Below are 25,074 nucleotides of genomic sequence, written 5' to 3' on the forward strand. Positions count from 1 at the left end.
CAAAAAGTCCGTTCACATTTTTATTGGCCTGGTATTACCTCTCAAATTGTAGACTTAGTTTTGTCGTGTTATGTCTGTCAACGGTTTAGTAACAAAACTGTCAAATCACCATTGCTTGACCAATCGGTTCCTGATTACCCGTTTCAGGTAGTCTCAGCAGATATAGCTGAACATGCAGGAAAGTCATATTTGGTAGTGGTAGATTACTTGTCGCGGTGGTTAGAGGTTGAACGGTTGCAAGACAAGACCAGTAGTTCAGTTATAGAGTCATTTTCAGTTATTTTTAGCAGGCTAGGAATCCCGGAAAGAGTAGTAACTGACAACATGCCGTTTGATAGTTTTGAGATGAAAACTTTTGCCAAACAATGGGGTTTCAAACTAGTAACATCCAGTCCTTACTATCCGAAAGGGCACGGTCTAGCTGAGAAGGCTGTAGGCATAGTAAAGAAAATGCTTAAAAAGGCGGAGTATACCAAACAGCCTCTTCAAATGTTCTTACTTAATTATAGGGCAACTCCTTTAGCGGATGTTGGAGTGTCTCCATCACAGGTACTGATGAGTCGCCAGCTAAGAACACAGCTTCCTATCAAACGAGAGCTCTTGTTACCGAAAGTACATGATGTGAGGGCAGCGTTGCAACAGGTCAGAACGGAAACCAAACGTAGGTATGACCTAACGGCAGGACGGGAAAAGGAGTTTCGCAAGGGTGACTCTGTCTTGTTAAGGGATTTGAAAACACGGTATTGGAACAAAGCAGTTGTCGTGGGGAAACACACAACACCCAGATCATATCTTGTGAGGGATGAGGAAACGCACAGAGAATACAGGAGGAATGACACATTCTTGAAAAGCTTCAAAGGTTTTACAACAACAGAACTCGAAACAGCGGGCAAGGAGGCTAGCAAGTGTGCAGGATACCTACACAAACTAGAGGACAGCAAGGAGCTTAGCACGGGGTCAGTAACTAAACCCTCAGAAAAAATTAATGTTGAGACGGAGAGGGTTGGTAACGCAAGGACTCAAGACAAAGGGAAGGTGGAAAAAGTAAACTGCCCCTCTGAAGGGTATAGGACGAGAACAGGCAGGCAAGTTATACCACCGCTAAAGCTGAATATGTAGGTGTAAGGGAAGCTAGGTAACTTGTTGATAATGTGCTTAGATATAGTTAGTGTATCTCCTTAATGAGGGGGAAAAGGGGGAGATGTATGATAAAGACTTGGGACTTTAAAAGAGTGAGTGTTGGCAGCGGTGATATAATGTAGACGAGAGAGAGTGGATAACATGTAACGATGTAGGAAGTGATAATAAAGAATAAAGCATTGATAATAAGAGACAGTTACTTGTTATTGTAGAAGTATAATTATAGTGATACAACAAATAATAAAACAAGTTTTAACTTATTTGTGTTGTCCTTTCATATGTTATTATGCTTTTTCCATTTACGTACGGGAATGTCAAGTTTAACATATATAACAATACATTTTTATAGTTTGCAATAGTGAATTTAGTTTTTTTTAATGTAGTAACTAATTTATATAAAAAAATATTTTTAGCTGGTTTTCAAGGTACTTTTTTTTCTCGAGTATCTATTAAAACTCAAAATTTTAACCATAAATTTTGTTGCCTGTATTCGTTCTGCATGAGTTAATGTGGTCGTCATTTCTTGTACAGGTAATTAATTAAATTTTAGTATATTAAATCAAAGTTATCCATCATTGTTTTTATGTGTTCTAACAGTTTTAATGTGATGTTATGTTTTTATTGATTTTAATATGTTTTATTTATTTACATCTTTATTTCCATAGCGTACATCAGGTGCAGTATATATACATACACACACACACACACACACACACACACACATTTTAGTCTTAAATTTAATCACATAATTTTTTCTGTTTTAGTGCTAACAATTGTTACTTGATATATTTATGGTTATCTGTGACTGTACACACATTTTTAATCAGTTTTGTATTACTGTTAAAAGTACATGCTACCTGTGAGAGATTGTTATTTATTTATTTGCTTGCTGGTTGTTTTATCAGAGATTGAAACAATTATTTTTACAGAAAAGTGTTAATAGTTTGGTTTTTAATTGCATGATTATGCACAAAGGCTAATGGTAATGGTACCTCTGATATTATATTGGGGTCCAAACCACTGGTGTACCAACTGGGTGCTTATTCATGCAGGGGTTGAGGTTGAACTCACGGGTGTCATTCCATTAACTTTATGTGTTGTGGGTCACTGCCACAGGACCCATCAGTTTTTTACAACATCTACACAATTGAAGAGTGCACAAGTATGAACTGCAGCTAATTCTAAGGCAGTCGTGTTACGTTTGTTATATTGTAATCACAATATGAAAAATTATTGATAACCACAATGAGTTTTCTTATTTTACTATTGCAATTTTTTTAGCAATTTTTGTCAACAGTAATTATAAGTAAGTACTGTGCATTTTAAAAACTGTGCACTTGTATCTGTATGTAAACTAGAACTTTCACAACTTTACAAGTGTCCAGAAATTAACATTCAGTTACTACCGAATCTTATTATCTTAAGGTTACTGATTTTATGAGATATATAAATTTGTTCAAAGGATAAATAAATATAAAAAGCATCCAAAACTTCAAATAGTTACTAAATATTTGCAATATCTGTTCATGTTTATTGTGAAAACCATTTTTCATGATTATTAGAAGTCATTTGTAATAAAGGTCATATGACATCTCTCTGTAGGTCCATTATTCCATTTTAAAGAAAAATCTGGATTTTCTATAAGCAACTTCAGTTTTAAGCACTTGCAACTTAATCTCGCTTTCTTGTTCCTTGTCTGCTATTGTTAGTAAGCTTGAACACAAGTGTAATGCAGTGCATCTTATGTGTATCTGTGTTGGCACCTACAAAGACATAGTATGGCACCTAAATGAAATATTCTGAGAATTCCCATTATAATGTGAGAGATGCCAGAGGAAGCGTTGTCATGACAGAGTTAAGCACTTTGCGACATTGTTTTTTATTCTTTTGCACACATTTACAAGACATGTGCATCAAACATAACAAAACCCTATTGAAAGCAGCACAACACCATGTGTATAATTACTTCTACACAGAAAAATATTTACAATAAAGTTGAACAGGAGCTCGTGAACAGAGATAAAGTTACTTGGACACAAACACTTGCATTATTTATGTAATTTAAGGCAACTACACCAAACGTGCTACAAGGTTAAATGCACAATAGATACAAAATTGAGTGATAGATTTGATTGCAAACACTATGAGGGCAAAACTTTACATAATGGCATCTTCCACCATAGACACCTTGCCAATAAGGAAAATACTTACAGATTAATAAAACATGATTTTTCACACCATGCCCACAGAAGCGCTAAAATAATAATGACTCATGTAGCTCTATCTTCAGACCAAGAACGAGGGCAGGGCCGTGTCCCCTTAAAAAACCTACTAGAAAATTGTCTAACAAGCCAGACGGGAGGGGATGGCTACAAAGACGGTAGGCCACGAAAGGAAGGGGAAAGATGTCACAGAGGAGAGAAACTACATGTTCCTGGGGTGCGTCAGTCGCAGAATACCACTATCTTTGTACTAAAATCGGGCAGCTCAGTTGAAGCTGTATCCAGGTTTTTCCTTGTCCTCACTTTTCTTCAGCATTGTCTTCTATTAAATCTTGCAGTGATTCATTACTTCTCATTTCATGTCCCACCCAATTAGCTTTCTTTCATAATATCTCCTGTAGAATTTTTTTTTATACATACTTTAATATAAACCATTGTTGGTACCTCTTCATAAGTCAATGAATCAGATCACTTGGCCTTCTCTAATCTTCTTCAAAACCTCATGCAAAAGCTTTTCTTGTTTGTCTGTTTTTTTTTCTTTCTCAAAAGCCCACATCTGTGCCCTGCACTCTATCCATAGAACTCCACCAGTTTATTCATACTCTTAGTCAAAATTATTGGTGGTGAGAAGTATAATTTTTTTGATGTAAGCTTCTTTGGCCACTTTTATTTCACTGTTACGTACATTGTGTGCCAAGCAACCTTGGTGTGTTTTATTCCCAGACATTCAAAGTATCCAGATGTATGTTTCCTATTTCAATACCAAAATAAATGAAAAACCATTAAGTGGAAGTTTATAAATTTCGTAAGTGACAAGTAGGCACAATTATTAAGATTCAAAATATGGGCTACAAGTTATTTTTATAAGAAATCAAAGTTTTAAACTATTATGATATACTTTTTTTCATTTTATTTTATGTGATGCATGTTTTTGAAAATTTTCGGACTATGTAGTTGATGGTTTTAGCAACTTAATAGATGTTGTCAAAACAAGTTTTCCAACATTAGTTTTTTAGTAGAAATTAAAATATTACTAAATACCAAATTTTATTAAAATCAGTCGAGTTGAAAACTTATATCATATTTTATCTAAATTATAAAGTATTGAAAATTAAAACTCTTTTGTCTATTTAATTTTTTGTGATATACATATAGGGATAGTTGAATCTTTGAGGTTGGTAATTATGAATTTATAGAACAAGCAGCATGGGAGACGAATTAGCAAAATGGCGATATGGATGCATAGTATAACATAATAATTTCAGATATAATGCATATTTTAGAAGTAGTGGAGTGATTTGAAATAGTTTCTTTAATAAAGTGATTTGCAATCAAATTTCTTTGAATTTAATTTATTTGTTAGTATAGTTTGGAATGACTAAATATCAGATTCTTTTCAAATTGGTTAATTAGAATGGTTAAATCTCTTATTGGATTAAAATTGTCTAATAGAGTGAAAGCAATGAAAAATCAAAAATTGAAACCATTTCATCACGGTGTGATCTCAAAAGCCCCAATTCCTTTTAGAAATAGGCTAAAAAGGCATAAATTTTTTGCAAACCAAATTTTGTTGTTTTATTTATAAGTAACTGATGGTAAATTCTTCAAAGGAACAGTTCACAGACGATATAAGGATTTCACACATTCATGGTGACATGTGTGTGTGTTGATCGTAGTATTATTTGTGTTTTAGAGTAGTGAGAAACTGCCAACGCGGAGACTTTCCTTGGCTGAAATTATTCCTGATTGGCCAGTGCTCCACCACTTTACGAAGAAGGAGGTTGGAGTGGTTCATCTCATTCTTTCTTGTCACTCTGTCCTCTATTCTTGCTGTTCTATCTTTCCAGTCTTTGTTGTTGCCTTGCTGACTGTTGGTCTTTGCATATTTCTTTTTCATGTATTTCTCACATCAATATTTGTATGTTGTAGTAACTGTATGTTGATGTTTTAATACAAATTATTTTCTGTCAAAATCATCTTTCTGATTACATCTCTGCTTCATTTTTTCAAACATGTGGAAAATATTTATAATTACGTGAATGCTAGGTTATAAGATGCCCTAAGTCCTAAAAAATTAAAGATTTTAAATATCTTTTTTCTTCAGTGTCACAGTAGACATACGGACAATGAGTGCGTGGAAGGAAATACAATCTTTCTAGCTAACATCATTATTCCAAATAGAAACACGAAACTATGTTTTATGTAATGATAAAATATGTTCACATTTGTATAACTCAATGCATGGAAATAATCATAGACATGCAGTTCAATATATTGAATGCAATCTCTAACAGCATCATAAACTACACTGCTAAACAGTGATGTTCTTTGAAGCAACAAGTAAATTATTGAAGTATTTTCCAATACAAATTAATTGTTTTCATCATGAAAATTAAATTTACTGTTTATATTTGGATATATGTTTATAATTGTTCTGTATTTCAAAGCTTAATAGTTGAAAAAATATACAGAAATTTTTTTAAAATAGATAAATATATTTTTTTTTAATACAACTTAACAAATCTCTTTTAGAGTTATGAAAACAAATAATAACTATTCAGTGAGACACATCATTAAGTTTTGCAGGACTACGATATACTACATTGTCTCAATATAATGTATAAAATATTTGAATAAATTTTAATATTTTTTATTTCTTGGCAGATTATGTACATTTCATGCCATTACTGTTCATGCGATACAGTTGAGGTCCTGAAACCGTATATTTTTTAGACTTGTACCAATGCAACAAAAACAGATATGAATTATAATTATTTATCTTTTACTTCTGTTTTATTTGCTTTCTTTTTCACATTTTGGTCTTTATTTTCAAAGCTCCCTTTTAGAGTCTGTGTTACGGTAAATATCTGCATTTAATCTTTATTGATTGATCTACGAAGCTGTAAAAAGCAATGAAGTTGTGACATGGTAAGAAATCATAATAATATTGGTTAAATATTTATTCTAACAATAGTTCAAGACATAATAGATATGTTTATTAGGGGTTAATCCATCTAACTGGGGTAACATTCAATTTGTTCCAAAGTTATTATAGCCAAAGTTGCTTCATTGCGTTGATTTTGAGAAATAAGCAAATATTCTGAAGATGCTTTAATATGTATTTGGTAATAAGTGTGGAAATCATTATTTTAACATTGTAATTTGAAGAAGTTCAGAATATTTCACAATTTAAAGAGTCTAAGTTATAAACTGTATAAGTATAGTATCATATATTTTTTTATTTTATTCAAATTTATTAAATATATTACAGTAGTCTTCTTACAGAAATTAAATTCATACATATTTATAAACAAATAATATATTTTTAATTTTCATTTGAAACTTAGAAAGCTTTTTAAATTTAAAAAAAATGGCTGAAGCTCAAAGAATATCACTATCAGTACTACTCATTGTTGTAAGCATGACAATATTTAGTGTCTGGAATTATTTTTTAAAGTTTTGTTTCAACAAACCCTTACCAACAGTGCATTATAATTTTTTTATGCACAACTTTTTAATGAATGAGTACCTTAGTTTGAATTTTGCAAGAAGGTTATAATTTTGAAGCGATTGCATACAACTCAAGTATCACCTCAAAATCACTCCATAGATATATGTTAACAGAAGTAATTGCTGTAAGCAAATAAATTTTTTTTAAAAATGAATACTGGTATAAAAAAATAAATATTTTTCTTTTAAATTAATAAGAATTTTAGTCATACAACTCATAACTTTGTATTACAAATAAAAAATAGGAATTGCTTATTAGTATTCTAGCATATAAATTATGGCAAAATAACCTGTTCAAAATTTATAAAACTTAAAGTATTTTATCACAAATCCATAAAAGGAAGAGTTCTTCAAGAGTTTTCCCAAAAAATAATTTTTAACTCAGAAATACTTTAGAAGAGATGTTGAAACTTGTAAAAGTTCCTCTTTATTTCATGTTTTCTTATTGCTCACAGAGTATCCTTCTCTGTTTCTTTCCTATTTTATTTTAATTTCTTCCATATTTCTGTCACTTGAAGTATACCTCCAGAGCATTTGTTTCATGTCTCTTAAGTATTTTCAGAAGTACTACATCAACAAATTCTGCTGGAATCTCAAGTGGAAAATAAAAATGTTATAGATTTTTGTAACACTGTACTCCGTTTTTAATTCTAGAAACAAGAATCATTCCTGAAGCCATTGGTTGACAAATATGCCAAAGAAGGAAAAGATAAAAAAGTTGTTTTTGAAGCAGTTTTCACGAAACCTAATTCAAAACCGAAGTGGATGCTTCGAAAAGACGTAAGTATGACAACAATTTAAGTGGTTTTGGAATGTTTAATAAACCAAAGCAATCATATTGGCTCTATTATTACTTTAATGCATCATAAATTTTACTATCTAACATAATATTTGGACCAACTTATCTTAATATGATTTCCAAGCTCCTTATAAACAACACTTAACTAAAAAAAAACAACTTCTAGATTGATTTTTTTTATCATTTTGTACAAATAATTAGTATGTATGTACAGAATATCTCTTTTGTTACTTTACCTGGTAAAAACTCCATTGTGTGAAATATTTAAATAGAAAGTAAATTTCACAATGAAATTTAACTCTTGAGTACTCATGGTTCCGTGCCGCAGGGCAGTTTGAGGTAGCCTCAATCAGTTTAAACCAGCTTTTCCCCTTCATCCATCGGGGTACCTCTCCTCTGCTTCCAGTTCCTCAATGGGTAGCGCACATTTATGTAAACAACAGAGCTCAGTACAAAGTTTCCTGTTCTTAGAGTTATTAGTGCAGTGCTCAGACCCCATCCGTGATTGCTTGTGCTCCAAGTGTTCACCAAACATGGACAGACAAAAATCTACTGATCCGACTGTGTGCATTGGATGCATTGGTTTAATGAGTTAGAACATGATGATCAGGAAAATATTGAAATGAATGATAATAGCAATGAATCAGGTGCTATCCATGACAGTGAAATTGAATAGTCAGGGAACGAATACCAAGAAGACTCTTAGGGTGACACTGAATAATTTTTGGAAAGATTGTTGAAATCTTTGAAAAAAACTACCTTCCAACAATATGTGAATGTAAAAAAAAAATAGTCTTTCACCTCCCGGGAGTAAAATTTGGCCCCAAGAATACTAAAACCCCTCTTGAATGTTTTACTATATTTTGCAATGACCAAATGCTACAGGAAATACTTCTTGTACAAATAGAAAACTAATCAAATTCATTCACTATGCAAGACCTAGGGATTGTAAGGAAACAACATTAGAGGAAGTGGCACCACTCATTCATCTTCTTTATCTTAGTGATTGTCTAAAATCATCCCATGTGAATGTACGACGTGTTGCAGCTAAATTTGTTGCTTGTCTTCTCAAACAGGATCAAAAAAACATTCAATTGAATTTGAGTCAGGACATGAAAAAAAAAGAGATTGAAAGTAATCCAAACTTTTTGACCAAAATCATTACAGATGATGAGAGTTGGTGTTACAGGTATGACTAAGAAACCAATCAAGCATCAAGCCAGTGGAAGACTCCCAACTCCCCCAGGCAAAAAAAGTAAGACAGTTGAGGTCGAATTTTAAAATGATGATCATTATCTTTTTTGATGTTCGTGGAATTGTGCACTGGGAATTTGTTCCCTCTGGCCAGACTGTTAACCATCACTTTTATTTGGAAGTTTTAAGACGTTTGCGAGAGGATTTGCGGTGAAAACGCCTGGAGCTCTGGTGAACAGGTGACTGGTTCCTTCATCACGCCAACGCCCCTGTACACACGGCCTTACGAATGAACCTCTATTTGGCCTGTCATTCCCCATCCTCCATATTTGCCAGACCTAGCCCCATGCAACTTTTTCCTGTTCCCGAGAATGAAGAAAAATCTAAAAGAGAAGCATTTTGATGATGTTGAGGCGTTAAAAACAGCTTTTCAAAGGGCACTGGAGGATATCAAAGTTAAGGAGTTCCAGAGGTGCTTCCAACAGGGGGAAAAATGACTTAACAAGTTTATCGCATGTAATGGAGAGTACTTTGAAGGTGACAAGTAATTTTGTAAAAAAGGTAATAAATAAATTTTTTATGTACAAAAAATATATTTTAGGTATTTAACATTTGCAAACTATTTTGTAATAAACTGATGCTACCTTTTAATAAGTTACATTACTTAATGTCACTGAATACACTTTGCAATCACATTTTATTTATTAATATTCTATGTATTTTATACAAATGTTAAAAAAACTTGCATTACAAAAAATTTTTTTATCTGAAATTGTATATTCTACCTTCTTATGACTTACTATATACTTGATATTCATTTGGATCACTTAAAAAAATATGTTGACTCGTTAATAAGTTAGCTTTTATATTCAACTAAACTTAATGAACAATTATATGGTCTTACATCATGAACACTTTGCCTCTTAATAGCTAACATTTCAAGTCATTAGGTGGATCACTCAAAATAAGAAATCATGGTTATGTTGTAAGTTTGGTACAAACAGTTTTGTTAATACACAGTATTTAATGAGGGGTTTATGTCTAATACATAACCTGTGGTGAAGTATGTTGTGACAACAAAAATACTGTACCATGGTGATGAAAGTAGTAAGGTAGTTATTAGCCCTCAGACAAAGCTGAAAATAATGTACCAGTTAAAGTAACAAATAAGATAGCCTGCACTTGTAAATGAAATGTGCATGCTCTATTTTCCTATAAAAGAAATGCACTAACAAATATTATTAATATAAATACTTAAAACAGCCTTTATGCTGTAATTATTAGAATAAGTATAGATTTAAGTAGGTATATTTTTAAAGTTATAATTTTCAATTCAGTATTCTAAACTAAGTGTTAGTGCTTTCTCTTTTAAGTAAAGATGCTCAGCCCCAAATTCCTAAAAAATCTACTTTTCCCTCCAACAAAAGGAAAGAATTTGAAAGTAAACTGCAGGAAAAATTGTTTTATCCCCTCTTTTTCCCCAAAATAAAATTTTGTGTACATGCCTGTGCTCAGCAAGTAAGATTGCTTGTGTTTTCTCCCATGATAAAGCTTCTGTGTATTTCTATAGAATTTTGTTCCTGACTAATATATGTGATGTCTGGTGTAAGGGCACGTATAAATCTTGTGTTGTATGTGAGAACTAAAGCACATCCTTTGATACCAAACGAAGCTTTCATAAAACTTAATTAAGAAATGAAGAAACTTGCTTCTTTTAGGGCTCTGAATATTGATTGTATTTATCAAAAGCTTTGTTAAAATTTTAATTTTCTTGTCTGCTAATCTTTGTACTGTTAAAACATTTTTAGGAATTATTTCCTGGATCCAAGTACAAATTCAAAAATGAAAATGACACTTATTACCTTATCATTAACAATCCTAAAGTGGAAGACAGTGGGAAATACACTATTGAAATTGGAGGAGTATCATCAACTGCTTTCTTAAACGTAGAAGGTAAGTTGATCCCCAGGATAATTTTTGAAAAATATTATATTTTTTTATTATTAGAAGTACAATTATAAATAATATATCAATGATTTTTCAAAACAAACAAAAGAATCAAATAAATGGTACTGAAAATAATAAGAAAATAAAATTGGCACATTTGTAATCCTTTAAATCTAGACACTTTTTGTGATTATAACCATGTAAGACTTTATATATACACACACATAATATATATACATACATACAGAAACAGTTATAAAAATTTACCCATACTTAAAAAAAACATAGTTATATGAGTTTTTTTAAATATAAGAAAAACAGCATATACATATTGGTAGTTTAGGAATTGGGTTTTATGTTGTTGGGTTATACTTGATGTCTTAAAGTGATGGTATCTTCAAGATTGATAGTGGGATCTGAGTCAGTTGGGTAAAACTAGGTGCTCTTAAATTTGAGTCATGGTGGGGGCCACGATTGAACTTGCAACCCTCTCACATGAGTGTGACGCATTAATGGGCATAACCGCACACTACTCCACTCAACCTTTTCAGTTTGGGTGTGAAGTGCCAGAAGTATTTAATTGTTATGAATAATTATTAAATTCCATCTGGTGGCATGATATGGATTTTCCAAAAAAAAAAAATTTCTAACATTTCTTTCTCTCTTATTGTGGAATAATCAATGAATGTTCCGCTGATCATTACAGGAATTTTACCCAAATATTTTATTGCCTAGACCAGTTTCATGTACGGCCATTAAAGGCACATAATAGGCATATGTCCACTAAGTAGTTAGTTAAACAAAAGAATGAAAAATTTCATTTAATAAATTAACAAAATTGTAAAAAAAAAAAATTAATTAGTACTATATGATTGGGATGTCCTTGAATAAAGCTTACCATAAAAGTCATAATTGATGTACAGTAGATTCCCAATTATCAACACTAATAAAGGGGAGTGATGCCATGGATAAGCCAATACTGGGGATAATCAATCAAGTTACTGTATGTGCAATGTAAAGACCTTAAAATAATTAAAATTTAACACTGTTGGAATATGTATAATAATAGTTTTGTAGGTTCTTACAAAAACTTTGGATGATTTGTGTATGAAAAATTAATTTTTTTAAATACAGGGAAATATCCAAACAAATTGATAGTACTTTATTAAGGAATATACAACATCTCTAATTATAAAAAGAAGCTTGAATTCAGCTTGTGCTGAACTTTTAGTGAGCATTCAGCCAAAGTCCATTTTGAGTAGCTTCTTTCAAGAAATTAAATGATTTTATTGTAATATAGTTTTTTATTTAATTAGTCACATGTCTTTCAAACCAAATGATTTCACAGAAAGAATAATTCAGCATCTTTTTGTTGCAAAAAACTAAGCATAAGCACAGAGTAATGATTAAGTTTTAGCTACATGTGTGCACAATCATGCCTAGGTTTATGGCAAGAGGCCAGTTTGAAGTCCATTTTCAGTAGCTTGTAGCAAGAAAGTAGAATGTTTTATTTTCAAAACATAAAATAATTTTTGTAGCGACATGTCTTCCAAAAAAAATTCTACCACAGACGAGAATATTCAATGTCTCATAATGAAAACGTAATTCATCACCAAGTAAAGCCAAATTTTTAGCACTGCAGGTATAAAGTTCATTTTCTGTGTCTTCTTACAGTTAAGTTGAAAAATATTATTAGATATAAATTTGTTTCAGTAGATATGTGTGGCTTGTGAATAAAATAATACTTTAAAACAACTAATAAATACCTCCTCAGATGTAAAAGAAAGCTTAAATGCTTAGCTGTGCCCAACTAACTTTGTAGGTGAGATGATTGTGAGCGTGCTGCAACTAGGGTAGCTGTACGCGTGAAAATGGAGCAAATAAACTGCTGACAACAATCATATCTACTAGCAAGGGGAAGAAAGTGGAAAGTGTAGAATAAAGAATAGTATTATCTTGCAAGTAGACCTGCCTTTTAGGTTAGGAGAAGCATGAGTAGTATTTTTGGAGTTCTAATTTTTAAACCTCTTGTTTAATTAAATTAGTTTAACCTACTGGGACATATAAATAATGGATAGTGACATTACAACCCCTACAATTAATCATTGTTAGCTAGAAAAAAAAATATTTTAAATAAATTTTCATTTTAATTTTTTTAATTATTTCTGTTAATTTTTACTACTGTTCTATAGGTACTACAGATAAGGGGAAAAATGGGTAATCTGCCCGGGGATGATCTTGAGTTGACAGAATTTTTTACAATCTTGATTTTACTTGTTTTAAATTTTATATAATGTGTAATAGTAGGGAACGTATTGAATTTAAAGTATTTTATGCATATTTAATTTTTAACCTATTCACAGTAAATAATGTTTCATACCTTAAAGGCAGCAAACTAAAGGAACAATAACCAGCAAATAGCAATGGAAAATATTAAGTTTTATAGTGATATAAAGATGGTCTCTCCACATCTATAGAGTTAATCTTACTCTATCTTTTAGATTTACATTTTTTTTACATGTCAACTTACAATAAAACATCAACAATTTTATTTTTTGTGCAATATTTCGAAGTAAAATATACCAAAGTTGCATCCAAATAATAATTTTTGTTTTCTAATTAAATACAGTAAAGCATTTGAAGTAAAATTGTAAGCCAAGATAAAATAATGTTCAAGTTATTTTGTTTTGTTTCTTATGGCTGCAATTAACCTTTAAATTTCATTCATAGACATATTTAATATTGTCTTCCAGTTTAATTGGCATTTTACTTGAAATTGGGTTTGTTTAATTATATTAACTTATAGTTGGAAGTAATAACATTTAAGAAATCTGTTGAGATTTGAAATTTAATTTTTAAAAGATTGAAATTTTGGTATTAAATTTATTGTGTATATTTTTATTATTTTTAGAACCTGATCCTGTGTATTCATTTTTGAAACCACTAAGCAAGAAAACCGATGGCTTTACTAAACATGAAACTTTCATGGAATGCACTGTCAGCAACAGTATGGCTATTGTTGGCTGGTACAAAGGAAATACTAAACTAGAGGTAAGTTGAAAATCTTTACTATTTGTCAGTACTCATACACACATGGTACTTATTTATTACGTATTAAAATATATTAATATGATTTCAATATTATGATATATGTTGTTTTGGGTTTTATATCAATTTACCATCCCAAAATGTTTCTACAAACTAACATAGGTATTTTTATTTCAAAATGAAACTGACATAGATTTGGACTTAATTTGAACAGACCTTTTAAAAACTTATAAAAGATTTTGTTGTACAATTTCCACCTCAAGTAAATTTTTTTTACAATATATATCAAATGAAATGAATCAGTTGAAAGACAAAAAATAGTTTGTGACAAACATTTCATTGGATGTTACTGTCATTTTTCGAAACTGTTTTTTTTTTTTAATTTTGTACATTTGTTGGACTACATTGTAAAAGACTTGAGGAAATATACCTATATAATTTATAAAGTATGCTATTTTACAAAACAATAAATCAGTACATGTAAGTTTTTAAATTTTTTGTATTCATAGAATACATATTTTCACATAAGAAAATGAGTTATACATATTCACTTGAAGAAAATACTACTTATCCTGAAAAAATTTCAGACTCAAAAATTGATCAAGTTTTCAGATAGTAAAAAAATATTACTTAAGCAAACAAATTCACAAAATATTTTACACTTAGATAATAATAATAAAAGGGGGTTGTCTGTAAAGTCGGTTTACGGACGATAATTTTACTTGATAACGTCATAAGAAAACATTAATGAAAAATTGCATAATTTTTAATTTTCAAATATTATTTACACTTTTTGCAAATTTAATTAAAATAATTTTTTTAAATATAATCACGAACAATTAGTTAGAAATAAACTGAAATCAAATCAGTGTCAATAAATTGTTAATTTTAAATGATGAAATTGGACAAATAAATCAAATTTTTTAAATTGCTGCTTTTAAAAAGCCGGCCTTAACCTGTTTGATATTATAGAAGATTTTCTCGCACGGTTGTTGGCCGGTTCTTGCACGCTCGGCTCAGGCGGAACGTGACAATGAGTCATGCTTTTTCGTGCGTGCAGCAGATTTGTAAGACATTATCACGTCAAAATATGATTTTTTTTTCAGTTTAATAGCATTTAACTATTTGACATTATAAGAAGAGATAAAAAGTATCTTTCGATCAAGTTTTTTTTAAAAATGATTTTGCTTTCCTTACAGGAGAGTGTTTTGTATTATCAACTCAGTAATGTGTTACAAAATATTTGATTGGCACAGTGAGCTATTTTACTCTGTGTGAGTAAAACTTTTGTTTTTTAAAACTTAATTTCTTTTTTTCTGAAACCAATTTTTTTTCCCCACAGATTTGGTAAAAGCTGATTTTCTCTAGTTCATAAGTAGCAGATAAAAATAAAAATTTATAAACAAGTCTATAGTTCATTTGGTACAGAGTTCAACATAAAACAAATAGAATAAAATTGGCTGTTTATGAATATTTTTAATAAATATTTCATATAAAATTTTTTTATATAAGGCAATAAATAAATAATTTATTTTTAGTTTTGGAAAGTTGAAAAAAATTGTTCTCATGGAAGTATTGTTTTCTGTTGACAGTATGGTATTTTAGAGTTATGCTTTCCATCTTGGAAGTTCTATTTACTCAAAACAGGTTTAGAAACTATTGAACTTTTTTTTAAATTTTACATTGTATGTTGTAAATATGAACTGGAAATGTATATCACATCAAAAATTTTATAATCAAAAAAAAAAAAAAGGTGTTTTTTTTTATTCCTGTACACGAATAAAAGCTAAACATGTTATCAATTTTTCAAAGTACATAAACTAAATTTTAAATAGAAAAATATTTATTTGTTTACTTGTATACATTTCTAAATTTCTTTCTTTTACATATATTATATTTTAGTTTTTCATAGTATTTTCTCAGCAGAACTAATATTATATTGTATTAGTTAACAAATACTATTACTTTATACATGTTTAACTCTTTTAATGCATGCACAAAGTAATGTAAATATATGTGTTTAGGTGAAAAATTTGTGTTACATTTAAAGTTAGCACAATATTAGCTTCAAGTTATTTCAAATGTAAAAGGTATAGTGGTTTTCCCAAAATTATGCATTTTTGATCAATTTCGATCAATTTGTCATTTGTCCACTAAACACAAAACAAAACCCAAATAAATTTTAATATTCAATTGTTTTGATAATATTTCTGCATATGCCACTCACACTTTTATGAGCATATTATATCCAATACGTGCTTCTAGGTACAATATTACTTCATGTTTGATAGTGTTGAACATTTTTCATCTTAAGTAAATTTATACATGATTTATTTTTTAGGCAGGTGACAAGTATGATATTGCAAAAGAATTGTCAGGTGTATGTAGATTGACAATCAAGAACTGTGCGATAGAAGATGGTGGCGAATATTCTTGCCGTATAGAAAAACAAAATGATAAGACAAGTACTACAGTCACAATTATTGGTAAGTAACGTTATTAATTATTAAGTCAAGAGAAATTTTTATACCATATGAAAATTTATTTTATTTTGCATTTTTAATTTTAAGCTAAAAAAAACTTATATTCATGATCCCTGCAGTAAATATTTGATTAGCTTTTTTTATAATTAATTATATAATTAGCTTTGGTAATCATTTTTAATATTTAATTATTTTTCCTTGGAAATTAGTTCTAATGTTTACTTTAAAACATTCAGTATTAAAACAGGCAATGGTAGTCGGGGGCATAGCCAGGATTTTATTTTGTAGAGGAATATTTTCATTCTGTCTGCCAAACTATATTGTAGCCTTTAAAGGTTTTTTTTTTAGATGAAAATTTTAACTTGACAGCCTGAATAGGGCCACCTTACGTATAATGCAGGACAAACCACAGGACTTACAAATATATATATATATTTAGCATAACTAAACGTGACTAAAAAAAGCAAGGATTTTTTTTTATTTCTTGGAATTTTTCATAGGAATGTTGCATTAACACAGTATGATTCCCCCTGGCAATGCCCTTTTGGTAGCCCATGGCAGAGTAATTTTTTTTTCCTTCTTATAGTCTACAACTAAACTTCATTCCCTTTTTAGCGATTAAACTGTCAAAAAATAATGAACATCACATTAGGTTTGTTAACCAAGGATAACATTTATTCACTAATTAATAAATTAATGTTCTTGTCTCATTTAATTTCCTTTTTTAAACTAATATTCATGACTTATTTTACATAAACAAAAAAAAATTATTTAAAGGTAACATTGCACCGGAAGTATCACCACAGTAGCCTCAAGTAAGAATTCTTCTTTCCTACAAATAACTTACTTTAAAAGGTTTATTTAACATGTCAGCTTGCAGAAATAGGGTCAATAATTTAAATAGCGTATGTCTTGATATTGGCTTATTTTAAGAATAATACGATACATACCACTTTTGGTGCAAGACCTTGAACAGTCCTTCAGATAATAATGAACGTACCTGTATGGTTGGTTATTTTTAAAATTAAATATTCTGAAAAATAAAGGCAGTGTTGTTCATTGTGGAATACTTTAGAGGATAAAATATATGCACACACGTTTTTGAAGTATTTCCTCATAAAAGTGATTTGGTATTTTATTTTAATTCGTATAGATTTTTTTTTTAAATTTTTTTTTAAAAATAACCCACTTAACTCGTAGTTTATAACTATCTCAAGGGCAGTCCAATGGTGTGCATCGTATTTTTCATGGCAGGCTTATATCATGAATCAAGTCATTAAAAATATTGGCTTTTCAACAAGCTTACCATACAATATCTTTTTCAACCAATTACAATAATGCAATTTCCACTGGAAATAATTATCAGTTCATTCCAGTCCATCAGAAATATTATATGATCATAGATTCACATTTTATTTTTTGTTTATTATGTAGAAAATCTTCATCACTATATATGTATGCAACTTAATCACATGATGTAACAATTAAAATTAATATCCCATTTTGGATAAGCTTACTTTCTTATAAGTGTGTACATAAGAAAATATATATATATGTTTTTTTTTTTGTATACAGGAGGTCCCTTTATTCAACATCACGCGGAGAACAGTTAATAAGCCATTATATTACTGTTCTGGAAAAAAAGAAGTAAAATTCAAAAATTGTTATAGTTTTTGAGTTTAATGCTTTTTTTTTTAAGTTTTTAATTCCCCACCCTGCTCCAAATTATTAGATGCTGGGACTAAAAATGTTTTCTATGCAAACAGTTGAAAGGCAATTAAAATACAGTTGTGAAAAAAAAAAATTAAATAAAAAAAGTGTCCTAGTTTTTGAGTTATATGAATTTTTTTAAAAGTTTTTGGATCTTCACCCTACACCAAGTTATTAGAATCCGTGACTAAACATTTTTTCTACGCCAACAATTGATAGGCCAGTAAATAACGGTTCTGAATCAAAAAACTAAATTTGAGAAATTATTGTAGTTTTTGTGTTAGGCATTTTTTGAAACATTTTTAAATTCCCACCCTGCTCCAAATTGTTAGATACTGTATAAAGCATTTTTGCTACACAGTCACAAATAATGCTTCTATTGATAACAATTCAAAATAAAATCAAACATGCTGAGGGCTGATCGCGCATTGCCGGTGATTTCGAGATGTTAACTATGGGCGCCACCACGTGGAAGGGCACGTGGACCCGGCGGAGTCTCTCGCTCAGGGCGTGACGTAGCCCAAGTGGGGACGAGTTACCAGCCCTTTCTATCCTAGCTACCCAGACCTGGCCCGCTCTAGGCGTCGGGCACGCCACACTCCTAGACTCACTCACCACGTGATTAAATAAGTACTCACTTTATATTTATTCTCCAGATTTAATTTCACTAACACGTCTCTCTACACGCCCGTTACACGTTACACATTACACGGTTAAAAAGCCTGAGGCACGAATCGGTTTAGGTGAAGGCATGGTCCACACACGTGGCCATGCTGCAAAGTTTACTTATTACACGGTGATGAAAGAAACTCGACTGAGACAATTAATTAATTAAACAGTCCGCTGGCCGAGAGCTGCCCCGAGGATGACGAGCGAAAGAGATTCAGAAATACTTAACGAGACAGAATTACTTGGTCAGTGCAGAACAAAGGTTGAAGTCCCCGGGGTGCTGGCGCGTCTGCTCTCGGTCAGTGATGAAGATCGACTGGGGTGAGCTCATCGCTCGCAGGTGGCAACATGGCGCCCTTCGCGCCAACACAATTACCGTTACTGTATTCTACGACTCCGTGCCCCGGCGAAAGTTGAGTAAATTACAGATAAACATTAAAAATATATAAAAATTACTGACAATGGAAAGTTTGTTACTATTTACTTATTTAATGATAATTCATATAAAAGCATTCCTATCCTCGTCCAAGTCCGTGCCTGTTCGGGTCCGCCCGGGCAACGTCTATAGTTATTTAAGGTAACCTATTTAAATTGCAGAAAACACAAGTAAATTGCACAACACTGGGGCAAAGACGAATGAAAACAAAAAGGGTTTACAAATAATATTAAAACGTAGCAAATTAGGGGTGCGGCGCACTGCAGCTAAGCGCCCTCTTGCCGGGCTAGACACACACGCACACACGCACGCACGAGCGGGAGGTTTGAACTGAAACGGTGGTTGGGCGGTGTCATATCGGGCTCAAAGGGGCCGCAGGCCCGGACGACGTCAATGCTATTCTTTTGGGGGGGAAAATCTTTCCACAACTTACACAGCAACAAATTTTGGTAATGGTTCCCTTTGTGTGTATTCAGTTGTAATTAAAAATAACATATTCGAATGAAGAAAGTAATTGGTTGTTTTTGTGATGCAAAGCTGTCAAATTAACAAAATATATTTGCTTTTGAAAATATGTATAAAACTTTCAGTAACATTGTTCCCAGGGGCAAGTGTTCTGTGTAACATATCCAAATATATTTTTAGCTTACATCGCTAAAAGAAAATTTGTTTGTCCCTCCCTCTGTAAACCCAGTTCGTTTTTAACTGATGTAGATTAATTTTGATATCCAATTGATATATTTTATATAATTGAACATTAATCTTGTCCACAGATTTGTGCTTCAAAACCACTATTTCCCAAACTTGCACCCAAGCATCTTTAAATTTGAGAAAATAATTCTTCATATCATATTAGTTATTACTGAAAAAATATATATATATGTATTGAAATTCTATCATGTTCACATAAAGCCTAGCTATGATTGTAAGGTAATTTAGTTTACTGGAAGACAAAAATATATAGAAATTCAATATTAATTCAAAATCACCACTGCTAAATAACAGTTTAGTATATTTGTAATTACCTTAGAAGCAATGGTGATGTAAAGTGTTAAATATATTTATCTTTATTTTTTTGACAGAATACCCTTACAAGTTTGTAAAAGTACTGAAGAGTCAGCAAGTTATAGAAAAAGACACAATTACTTTACTTTGTGAGCTGGATGATGCTGGCGGTGATGTAAAATGGTTCAAAAATAACGAACAAGTCAAACCAGAGAAAAGGTAAGATATTAAAATACTTTGAATAATTTTGATATAAAAAAGCATACTCTTATATATGTTAAAAAATAAAAAAAAAAGTGTAAAATCAAGTTTAACAATTGTTTGATTTGTAATACATTCTTAACCACAAAACAAAAGCTTTTATGTACTTATGAAATATATTAATTTATCTTTAAATTTGGGCAAAGCCTTTTTCTACTAAAATATTTTATTTAAAGTTTGCATTTTGTTTGCTAATTTTTGCTTTGAATCTATAAAACTGTTTAACCCAGAGACAAATGTGATTAGTAAATTCCAGCAAGTTATAAATGTAGGAATTATTTTGTCTGTAAACCTTAGATTTCAAATGAGATGTGTAATAAAACGTTTTATAAATAAAATTTATACATATGTTTGAAACACTTTGTAAAAGAAAAGTATATTCACAAAATGCCCAATTTAACTCCATTGTTCGGAGACATAACGAACACTCGTGTTAACGTTTAACCAGTATGACATTTAAACTAAATTTAAATAAAACTGTCATCACACTGATAAAGTTTTATATATGATTGTAAAATTACAAACACAAGTTAGGTTTAAAAATTTTAAGTTCCATATTATTGGGAAATGAAAGGATTTATGAGTTGTGTTTTTAGTATCAGCTTAACTTAATGTTTTTTTTACTATCTCTTGTCACATTCAACATTTGAGATAGTGTCATCACAGCTTGAAAAAATATTTTTAATCAGCACCTGCCCGGTTATCAGTTTCTGTTAAAATGTGGTGAGGAGAAAAAAACCTGTATTCATCAGGTGGGAAAATATTTGGCCGGCCACAAACGTACAGCATGAGGAATCATCAACCCTGAAATGCATTGACATGTTTTTATTGTAAACGTAACAGTGTGACTGACCGGATGCACACCCACCCTACCCTATCATAGGGACTGCTGTCTGTGATGTCTGTCTTGACTCCTCGACAAACATAGTCTCCTAATGTACTCAAGCATATGTATACTGGGCAGAAAAAGAAAGGAATGTGCCAAGTTTTTACCAATTTCCATTTTCCTACACTTCAGTTAAAACGAATCCAAAACTAATCCATTAACGTCAGATGTAACATACTGCTAAAGATAATTTAGTATACTCTATTTCACATCATTTAGTTTGTAAATTTACAACTTAAGCACAGCAAAATTAAACATTTGAGTCAGATGACAGAGAAGATAAACACAATACTTCATAATATTTCAGGGCCTCGAATGTCCTCACTTCAAACAAAACACTACATGCAAGAAACAATCACAGTAGACTGAAAATTGAGGTGAAAAACAGTAACTTCTGTTTTTTTTTTTTTTTTTTTTTTTTTTTTCGTTTTCAACGAAAGACATATCACAATGCTTTAGGCTAGTCAAAACAATATTTTAGTTTACACCTATAACACTTATTATTTTAAGAAAAATACACTAACATAAATGTTTTGTTCAAAAGAAACTAACTTATTTCTAGGTATGTACATGGTTCTCAGCTATGCTAATACAATGTAATGAATTTGTTGTTTTACCTATTTTAGGATTCAAGTCATCAAGGAAGGAAGGAAACGGAAGCTGGTTATAAAAGACAGTAAAGTTACAGATGCTGGAAATTACTCATGCGTAAGCAACGCTGACAAAACGGAAGCGGAAATAATTGTTCAGTGTAAGTCACTGCATTAAATAAACTCTAGCATTTCTGAAGATTTGCAAACTGTAGGTGAAGGAGCTGTTATAAGTAATATTAGTATATTTAACTTAATAATGAATATTAAATCATGTCATCAACTAACTTCTTTAAGTCTTTAAAATTTACTGGTGAGAGAGAAATAGGGTACCTACACTAAAACATCTAAGGGTGTAATCTTTAGTAGTCATGTGTAAGCTTTTCTTAAAACAAGCATGGTTATAATCATACGTGTGTAAAATTTTAAATCCGTGGTGCCTGAAAATAGAATTATTTATTTTCTGACCTTGAATTATTTCTTTATCAAGTAATGTTTACCCAAGTAGGTACTGCTTATTATGAATTTATAGTCGCAAGATAATGCTTGTTCCCCAAGAACTCACAGTTGGGAAAAGGGTATGTATATCTTACTTGGTTCTCAAGAATCTCCAGTCATTGAAGCAGGGCTTATTCATTGATATAGAGATTTTCAATCAAGATTTGCTGTCGTTGTGAACATAAACATCAATCTTGCTATATTATAGTTACAGTGTAAGATTTAAATAAGTATATGAAACAATTTTTTAAAAGTAATAGAATTTGGTTGGAATTGGGCAATAGCACAAAAAATAGTAAAAATTACAAATGTTACCTTTTGTTCTGGGATGGTAGTGAATATAACCTTCATTAATTTATTTTTAAATGTTTTTTTGGCTTACTTGGTATAATTTTGAGAGATTTTTTATTGATATTCATATAATCCATTATTTTTTGACATGATAACGTCTTATAAATTGATGAACTCCGGCTGCACGCACAAAAAAACATGGCTCATTGTCACGTTCCGCCTGAGCTGAGCGTGCAAGAACTGGCTAACAACCGTGCAAGAAAATCTTATATACTATCAAACAGGTTAAGGCGAGCTTTTTAAACGCAGCAATTTTAAAAATTTGATTTATTTGTCCAATTTCATCATTAAAAATTAAAAATTTACTGACAATGATTTGATTTCAGTTTATTTCTATAACTAATTGTTCGTGATTATTTTTAAACAAATTATTTAAATTAAATTTGCATAAACTGTCAATAATATTTGAAAATTAATAATAATGCAATTTTTCATCAATGTTTCCTAATGACGGTATCACGTAAAATTAACGTCCGTAAACCAATTTTACAGACAACCCCCTTTTTTTAATAATTGAAAAACATGAATTATGAGTGAATAATTGAATTCAGTAATAGTAACTGAATTTTTTTTAACTTTATTAAACCATAATAACTTATTTTTCAAACAAAAAATTAAACTGTGTACTATATGATAAACATGATAACTAGTTTTAGTTATTGGATCTGGACACATATAGAAAGTAAAGATGTATTTTTTGACATCAGTAACTAATAATTCTCATAATGCATAAACATGCTTATTATAATTATCAATAGTATTCACTCAACTAAAGTATTAACAATACACCAATCCCTCGCATAGCATGTCTTCAATTAATGCGAATTCAGTTAGCACTATGTAAATTTTACTGCCCTAATCTCGAATAGCACGTCTGTAAATTTCAGTTAGCACGAAATCGCCACAGGCTAAAAAAAATCTCGGAAACGACGCGACGTCAGGTATGGAATTCGAGGGGGGAAGAGTGGTTTGGAATGCGAGGGGAAAGAGATGCGCACGCAGATAAACAAACACCGGGCCGTACTGTTGATGTCCGGCCGCAGACCAGGCCGTACCGTTGATGCCCGGCTGCAGACCAGGCCGTACCGTTGATGCCCGGCCGCAGACCAGGCCGTGATGAATTGCGCAGCTGCAGTTGGAATAATGCTCTATGGTAAATCTAAATCTGTTTATCTGTTAACTGATTTGTTTACATAGCCGCTTTTATAAGAGGTGTGCATAACAAATTAAATGTTTACATATGGCTGTGTGTTTTAAAGTTATATAAAACCGGTTCTTAATTTCATAAAAGTGTTTTACTTTTATTAAGTTTTAAACGTAATAACAAAGGATCCAGCTGCTTGCAACAGCAGGCAGATAGACGCACGCACGTGTTGAAGGTCACGCCTGGGCGGGCAAGCCAACCTGCTGACTGACGGTAAATATGTTACTACTTATCTCCCGTTACACTGTGCCATGTTTTCTTTATCTAACGTATTCGGTGGTAGGCTTAAAAAGATAAATGATATGACATATGCATTTTCAAGTATTATTCTACGCATTTATATTATGTAAAGATTACTTCCCTACACATCTTGGAACACATTAAATAATTTAGCCTTATATTTATGGGGACTAATGCTTCAGAATACGCGATTTCGATTAACACGAACATTTTTAGGAACGAATTAGTCGTGCTAAGTGAGGGATTGGTGTAATCAGTTTTTAAAAGTTAACAATTGTATAATTAAAAATTTTATGTTACTATTATTTCCTCATACAATTAATATTCATGCATATTTTTCATCAGAAATAAAATATATTTAAAATATAGGGGTGCATGTACTTATGTATGCTTATTAGTAGTTATATTTATTTGGAATTATTAACACACCAAAGTATAAAGTTAACATCAAAACAAAGAGACAATGCAGCATTCTTCATATTAATGAGAACCAACATAGTTCTGAATATCCTCAATGCTATGCTTGTTAAAAAACAAATTTTTTCTGCTAATAAATTATTAGTAAACCTGAAGGAAACCAAATTCCAGAAACCGTGTCTGCTGGTTTCGGTATTTTAAAAATAGATACGGGTAGTTGTAGCTATTAGTGCAAAATTAAAAAAATATATATATTAGCCTATGTTTGTCAATTTGTTTGTTACATGAACTATTTTTCATTCACTATAAAATAAGCAACATGCCACATTGTATATCTGCCATTTGAACAAAACTGGACAATATGTGTGTACAAATTGGACTTCATTGTGTTAAATATCTGTTGCATGGTGCTCATTTCATTGTACACAAAAGTTTTGCTCTCAACATGCCGAAGGAATTATAAC

General features: G+C 31.0%; 1 protein-coding gene across 1 annotated transcript in view; it reads left to right on the forward strand.

Moving 5' to 3' along the window:
- Positions 1 to 25,074, forward strand: part of LOC134529473 (twitchin) — a 547,023-nt gene that overhangs the window by 288,471 nt on the left and 233,478 nt on the right. The window contains exons 40-45 of the mRNA XM_063363606.1: positions 7,527 to 7,652; positions 10,674 to 10,818; positions 13,724 to 13,863; positions 16,202 to 16,346; positions 20,241 to 20,382; positions 21,937 to 22,061. Coding sequence (XP_063219676.1) covers positions 7,527 to 7,652; positions 10,674 to 10,818; positions 13,724 to 13,863; positions 16,202 to 16,346; positions 20,241 to 20,382; positions 21,937 to 22,061 — 823 coding nt within the window. The remainder of the gene's footprint in view (positions 1 to 7,526; positions 7,653 to 10,673; positions 10,819 to 13,723; positions 13,864 to 16,201; positions 16,347 to 20,240; positions 20,383 to 21,936; positions 22,062 to 25,074) is intronic.

Source organism: Bacillus rossius, chromosome 2, assembly GCF_032445375.1.
Source record: "Bacillus rossius redtenbacheri isolate Brsri chromosome 2, Brsri_v3, whole genome shotgun sequence".
NCBI classification, from domain to species: Eukaryota; Metazoa; Arthropoda; class Insecta; order Phasmatodea; family Bacillidae; genus Bacillus; species Bacillus rossius.